The 7,355-nt window shown below is 44.5% G+C and overlaps 1 protein-coding gene across 1 annotated transcript; it reads left to right on the plus strand.

The window, feature by feature from the left end:
- The first annotated feature begins 737 nt into the window (after positions 1-737).
- Positions 738-3,825, plus strand: LOC147617914 (uncharacterized). Its single transcript, XM_086776166.1, has 3 exons — positions 738-1,147; positions 1,251-1,283; positions 1,362-3,825. The coding sequence occupies exons 1-3, from the start codon at positions 898-900 to the stop codon at positions 3,674-3,676; spliced, it is 2,598 nt and encodes an 865-aa protein (XP_086632292.1). The 5' UTR covers positions 738-897; the 3' UTR covers positions 3,677-3,825.
- Positions 3,826-7,355: the final 3,530 nt, after the last annotated feature.

The raw sequence follows: 7,355 nt of genomic DNA on the forward strand, positions 1-7,355 counted from the left end.
TAGCTCTAAAGGCCTTCATGCTTATCAGCAACCCGTTTTTGCTTTTGTTGTGACACCTCAATAGCTTCTTTTATCTTTTGAAAAGCTATCTTGATGTCATGCACGTACTCATTAGCTACGAATATATTTGAATGCATCGTTAAGATAGGTAGGTGGAGGCTTTGGACGGCCTTCAACAATCTCAAATGGAGAATTCCCTGTAGAGGTATGCACCGTGTTATTATATGCAAACTCTACCAAATGTAAGTATTTCTCCCATTGTTTACTTTGATCTTTCTCCCCAGCATAGCTTTTGAGAAGATCAAGGATAATGGAATTCACAATCTCTGTTTGCCCATCCGTTTGAGGGTGATAGATCGATGAGAAATTGAGTTTAGTGCCCAAATTTTCAAATAGCCCCCTCCAAAAGAGACTTGTCATTCTTGGGTCTCTTATGTAATTGCATCTCATTAGAGAATATAATGTAAGTACGAGGATTGACCAACATCTATATATTGTATGTATGTAGGCAAGTGAAATCTATGATTCCGTGCACTTTGTGGACTATGACAATGTTAATATCATAAGCCTCTTTCCAATAAGGTGAAATGCCCAAAGCTTCTTATACTTAGGTTGGTTTCACACTAGGGTCAATGTTAAATGATCATTGTTAATGTCTTTTTATGCATTTTTGATTAACTTAGGGTCCAGGTCCAAAAGTTGACATCTAAAAAGCAAAAAATAAGTATCCCAAATACATCAGTTCTTGGTCATTGAGCCCTTACTAACAGGTGCCTACACCAGCGCGAGGTCTCTCTTGTATGATTCCATTCTTGATGAGTTTGGCACCTTTTGTCTTCATCTCTCCCCACCCTCCCCTTCTCTTCCATCCTAACCCTACCGGCACAAGCCACAGCGATGGTGAGAGAAATCGCGCTACACCCGGCGAGCGAGATAGCCACAGATCCAGACACGCTTGACAGGAGGGATGTGAAACGCGTGCCTGTGCCAGACAATCTTGAGAAGGGCTTCAAGGTTTGGCTGATGGATACGCTTTCTGTGGAGGATGTGTATGTGGAACCATTCAAGGCATGGTTTCCAATTGCAGGATTGAATGTACGTCCGTTGCCCAACGTCTTGCACACTCGCGTATGTGACGAACCAGGAGGTATGTATGGTGCCTAACTGGATACAAGGTTCTGTCTGTGTCTGTGAGTAGGGCTTTGGAGATTGGAACTCAACTGTTATCTTGCTTCATTCTCTATTTTCAGGCCTACACAAAAAGCAGCGGATGGATGTCAGAGGTAAGCCGACTGACTGGAGGTAGGCAAAGATTTCTGACCCCTGCTCTCTGATTTTTTCTCTTTTTCATGCTCTTTCAGAAAGGGCGTTTAAGCTGGAATACCAGAACTCGGACAATGTCTCCACTATGTATCGAGCTTTGACATGCATAATGCAAAAGGGTGGCTATGCTCCGAGTGCTAGCCTTTTCCAGTCTAGTGGCTGGGGGAAGAGCAGGCTGGTATGCGAATTGTGGAAGAAGGATGTATGGGTGGTTTATTGTTCGTTTGCAGGCGAGAGTGGCTATCCCAAGAGCTCTTGGATAGCAAAGTGGTTCTGTGAGCAAGCTATGAAGCATCTTGGCAGCGATGAGAGCCTACAAGGGCAACTAGCGTGCATGAATTTTACTTTGGCTTACTTCATCGCATGCATTCGTATGCTGGCAAACAGAGTCAAGAATAGTGGTTGGAGTCATGAACAATTTCTGATAGAGACAATGGAAGGCTCCATGTATTGGAAGGACGTGCAAAAGGAGACCAACAAACTTCTAGAGGAAAACTTCGCCAAAGGTTTGACACAAATTCAGGAGGGTAGCAAGCAGCTTACATGGACTGTCTGGGAAAGGGAGACTAGGGTGATATTTGAATATTTACGGCCTAAGGATATTATGATAGAGCAGGATCGAAAGTTGGAGATTTTATTTGTGTTTGATGAAGCTAGGCATCTGGTGAGGAATGATAATCACTTGAACTGCTTCCGTCCAATTAGGAGAGCTACCCGTGCAGCCAGTGGAAGTGGAGTTCTAGTGCTGTTTATGGACACATCCTCTGAGATATCAAATTTTTCTGCCCAGGATTGGGCTGCCCCGGATTGGACTGACCCTTCAGACCGAGTAGCTGCTTGTGATGTCATGCTAGCACCTCCAATCTGGGGGACCTTCTCAGCAGACATCTCAGAAAAGGATTCACTGCAGCTCTTTTCCACCAAAACTCTCAACAACATTGCTAATCCCCATTGGGCTGTGAGATATGGCAGGCCATTGTGGTGGGCTACTTTCAAGTCTTATTTGCCTGATTTACCTAAAGGGGAGGAGTACACACAAGGAGGGAAGCAAGTTGCCTTTAATGAAACGTACAGCCTTGCTAAAGATAAGCTGTTGGGAGGGTCTGCTAAATGGGATGAATACATCATTAAAAGGAAGGACCTCCCAGAAGAGGCAGCATTGAGTTTGTTAGGAGCTACCATTGGGCTTGATGTCGATCCCCGTTCTAAACTCGCGTCAAAACTGGTGGCGAATCATCTTCTGTCAGTTCTTTCTGTTTCACCAACTCGTGAACTGGTGTGGACAGTGTGGAGCTCTGAGCCACTTGTATCGATGGCTGCAGCAGAGGCCAGTAGAATTCTGAATAGATCAGGAAGGAGTCGGGAACTTTATGGGTCACTAGTGAACGCGCTTGCAGGTGGATGGATTGACAGTGGATTTACAGGGGAGCTGGTAGCTAAGATCATACTTCTACATGCCAAAAATGATGGAGAGCAAACACAGCCTGGCCTCTACACTGTGGATGATTTCTGCAAGCACTTGGTTGGAAAGTCGTTGTTGGAGTTGATTGGGCGAGCATTGACTGACGCAGAAAAGAAGTTAGCCAATGCCCGGTTGCATTTCAACTCTTTTCAAAGGATTTACAAGAAGCTCTCTGATATGACATTTGATGACTTTTTGAAGTGTGCTGAGCGAGGCTGTGCTATCCAATGTGTTGCGGGTGCATGGGGGGTTGATCTCCTCATCTTTGCCTTTACTGGTGGTGATGATGATGAGTTGACAGTGGACAATATAACGGTTATCTATGTTCAGGTGAAGTTAAGGGAAAAAGAGGATGCTACAAATGTAACTGCTGCCAAGGCTTCTCCTCATTATGCAGGGTTGAGTGTAGCATTAAAGTTGCCTTACATGAGCTTATATATGAATGTGTTTGATAAAGGCGATAAAGCAAGGGCCTATTGGGTGGATCCAATGGTAATTTCAGCTTCAGTAGAAGCATCTGCTTCAAAACCCATCCAAACTGCTCTGAAGGAGATTACGAAAGAGCAGGAGATGCAGGGGAGCAGCAAGCAGTCTGACGTTGATTTCATGGAGATTGAAGGAGATCAAGGGGAAAAGAAAGGACCAGCTGTTCAGGCATGGAAAGCGTGGCTCAAAGTGAGAGGTGAAAATCTGCAAACTGTCCTTGTCGTAAAGGGCTTGGAGGCTTTTGTGCTGGATGAAGGCCTGAAGGAGCAGCTTAAACTAATTGTGAAGACTTCAAGATCTCCGTTTTTCACGGATGATCGTAATGATCTTCACAAGGAGTTATTGGAGCTCCAAAAGTCCGGTTTGCAAGAGAGGTTCAAAATTGAGAATTTTTGGGACTTTTGAGTAAGGGACTGCAAAGAGGTAAATCCATTCAGCAGGTGACTTCCATTTTGACCTTTGCCTCTCTCTGAGGACACCAAGTGCATGGGGTTCATTATATATGTAAAGACTCGGAAGCTTATGAATTTGAAAAAAATTATGTGTTTGTGCAATGGAGTAAATACACTCATAATGAAAAGAATTAGAAGCTTGTTATTTTGATGTGTAAGTAGGGCTGATTTATTATATCTTTGAATTATGAATTTGAAAAAAAAATAGTTTTGTTTGGCAATGGGTCGATGTAAAGACTTAGAAACTTGTTATTTTCATGTGTAAATAGGGGTAGTTTTAAATATCTTTGAATTAGGAATTTGAAAAAAAAATTGCTTTTGTGCGTCTAGATTATATACATACATAAAATTATAAAATTATATTTGAAGTTTGAATGTGCACATCGAATAAAGAATTAAGACATTTGAATTAAAATGAGAACATGGCTTGATCAAATAGGTAATTATAGAGAAAACAAAGTTTGCGCTAGACCTTATTTTTTGCATTGGTGGCCATAGTGCACCTACACACACGTTTGCTCCTTGGTCAAACACATTTTCAATATGACATTTTCTTTATTATTCCTATAGAAGTAGTCTTATTTTGTCGTCTTAATTGTTAGTGAAAATAGTTTTTACTTGATAGAATGTGCAAAATTTACAAGTAATGTCATGACATTTGATTAATAGAATGTCCCTACTATATTTCAAACATGGGTCCAAGAAGCATTTTCTCCTCTTCTCACAACATTAATGAGTGTTTTGCACAACTTTAGTGGTCACTACCTATACCCTAGAAGTACCCATGCAAATACAATGAGGGATCTACCCAAGAAGCCCATTCATGCCTAGGTCTCCACTTGCCCTACCACAAGCCATGGTACCTCCAGAACCCTAGCTACACCGGCAACAAGCGGCCATTTATGTGTGTGTGTCACACACACACACACACACACATATATATATACGTGTGTATGTATACCTATATATATCTATATAAATATATTGAAGTATGTCTAGTAAATTTTTCCATAATGAAAGTTTGGAAATGGTTTGGTAACAGTGTATTTTTACATTCTCTCTCTAGCCTTTTGGGGGGCGTTTTTGTGTGGTAATTTTGAGCATGTTAGAGTTAGAATTTGGAAAAGGTTTGTATGAGAGACTTGTAGTTTTTAGGACTTCGAAAAAGTTTGTCTCTCTGAGTATTTTGAAATTCTCTCATCTTAGTGGCCGTTTGAGATGTTAAATGTTAGTGTGAAGAAAGTGGATACTGTGGGGCATGGCTTTGTGGGTTGTGGTATAGGGGACTGTGCAAGTACATCATAGAGTCGCTCTGCATATGTCTGCCAGATCCGGGTATCAGTGATAGGTGTGGGAGGATGGGGCTCTCTAAGTCTCCTCCAAGCAGTGGCCACATCGCTACTCATAAGCATGTGATATGTGTCCCAGTACTGAGCCTCCTCATATGCTCGCCCTTACGGCGGGTAAGGGTGTGCATCCTCCTGCTTGCCTGTCTCTGCGTGATCTCCCCGCGAGCCCTCTGTACGCGAAGACTACGGTAAAGGTCTCTGCACTCATTATCATACCATCGGTTTTGGGGCATTCTCCCATATGTAGGTGGCCGTCCTGTCTATATGTGGTATGTGAAGCTCCTCGCAGCTGCAGAGTGCAATACATGTGAGAGCTGGGAGGTGAGCATAGCCATGGGTGCTGATGGGTCTAAAGCAAATAGCTGATCATGAACATGATAATCATACACAGCGGCTAAGTCCTGCTCTCGAAAAGTGTGGATGGTAAAGAAGATGCTCTCTGGACAGTTACCCCTCGTGGCATGCACTCTATCCTTGACATATCCCTCTAGAAAAAATCTGTCAATCTGAGCTGTCTCTCCCCTCTAGGGGCGGGTGTCTGGAGCGCTCTCTCTCGGGAGCTATGGAGCTCTAGCAATAATCTGCCGAACTGTCGTTGATCTCGGGTCTCCATCAACTGAGAGAGTGATGGATGTCTCTCAAATAGAGCTACATATCTATCTCTGACCTCCTAGTGGGCTCTACATCTGCAAACAAAATGCTCCTCACTCTCCACCTCCTCCTGGCATGCCCTGCGTAACCGCTCTGCTCTAGGGATGCGTGCTGCTCTCCCAGTCTCTATCTCTAGCTGGTGTGTGATGAGACTCGTAACTGTCCAATGGCAATGTGAGAATTGTGGGACATGTATACATCCATATATCTCGGCCGTTGTATAAATCCATCTGCGGAGATGCTCAAGAGTCAAGAAGTGATCTTTGTAGTATAGCATCTTCGGTGGAAGCGGGCTCTCTGGTGCTATCCATGTCGTCTGTATGTAGCGTTGCCATATATCCTGTCTCATCACTCTATTTCTCTCCGTGAGAGAGAGGTGGACCCAAGGGGCATGCGGATCATACTGAAAAGGTGGCTCAATATCTATCTGATAGTGTGCAAGCCACTGTTCATGTGTGCGTACCAGGACCCAGAGTGTCCGGCCTCTGCTAGCTGTCTAGATGTCTCAAAAGCTCGGCGAGAGTCTCTCCATAGGCATATCTCTCATCCTGTATATGAAGGATATAGTCTGGAATAGTGCCTCCACAACCATGGGTGGTGCGGCAAACTCGGCCCGAACAATGTCGTGTGGGACCGATGGTTTGCTGCGTATCATCCTCGAGAGCATCAAAATTTGTGGTCTCTCCAGCTGGATCCATGTGTAAGCTGCAAGTCCTAGTGCCCAAACTGCTGCTGCATACATCAAATCTGGTGTCACTAATGTATCAAATAGCCATCCCTTTGTACGAGGCTCCTGGAAATGTGCTTGGTGACACTGACGCTCAAGACCAGCAAGAGGTGCATATCCTCGAGTCACCCTGTCCCGAGCTGCCTATGCCATGGAAAAGCATCCTGTTGGGCTAGTAAATGTAGTGCCAAGATAGACATAAGAGCTCACCACCTCTACTCGGCCTGCGGCTAATGTAAGACTAGTCTGGCTCCGAACGGCTGCTGATGTATGAAAAATCATGACCTTGGTTTTGCCAAGGTTCACTATGAGTCCTTGGTGTATGCAGAAGTCATCTAGCGCGGTCAAGTGCCTTTGGAGCAGCCCAACCTGTGTGTCGGACACCAAGATAATATCATCAGCATAGAGCATAACATGAACGGTCATACCTAAGAGCTGAATCCTTGAACCTCCACCGCGCATGATGTAGTCAACCACCTCGTCGATGTATAGCCCAAAGAGTGTGGGAGAAAGCGGGCATCCTTGCTTCACACCAATGGTGCTAGCAACTGTATCAGATAGTCCCCCTGGGCATCGAACTCTCCCAAAGACCTGCTCATATAATCTCTAAATGCCCCATATCATGTCTGATGGTATCCCCAGTGCCTGTAGGTGATGGAAGAGTCGCTCTCGTGGGACAGTGTCGAATGCTTTGCGGAAGTCCACAAAGCAACAGTAGAGCCGCTGCTTCCGTACCTTGGCGTGGTCAATCAAACATCTCAGAGTGAAGATGTGGTCAATAGTAGGAAAGCTCGTCGAAAACCTGCCAGTCCTGCTGCTCTCAAACCCTCCCCTCTGCATAGGTACTCAGCTCTGCCTCCAAAACTGCCCCATATAGTTTGGCCAAGATATGGCCAATCATAATA

This window comes from Cibotium barometz, chromosome 36, assembly GCF_041138505.1.
Source record: "Cibotium barometz isolate CiBa-2024 chromosome 36, ASM4113850v1, whole genome shotgun sequence".
In the NCBI taxonomy this organism is placed as follows: domain Eukaryota; kingdom Viridiplantae; phylum Streptophyta; class Polypodiopsida; order Cyatheales; family Cibotiaceae; genus Cibotium; species Cibotium barometz.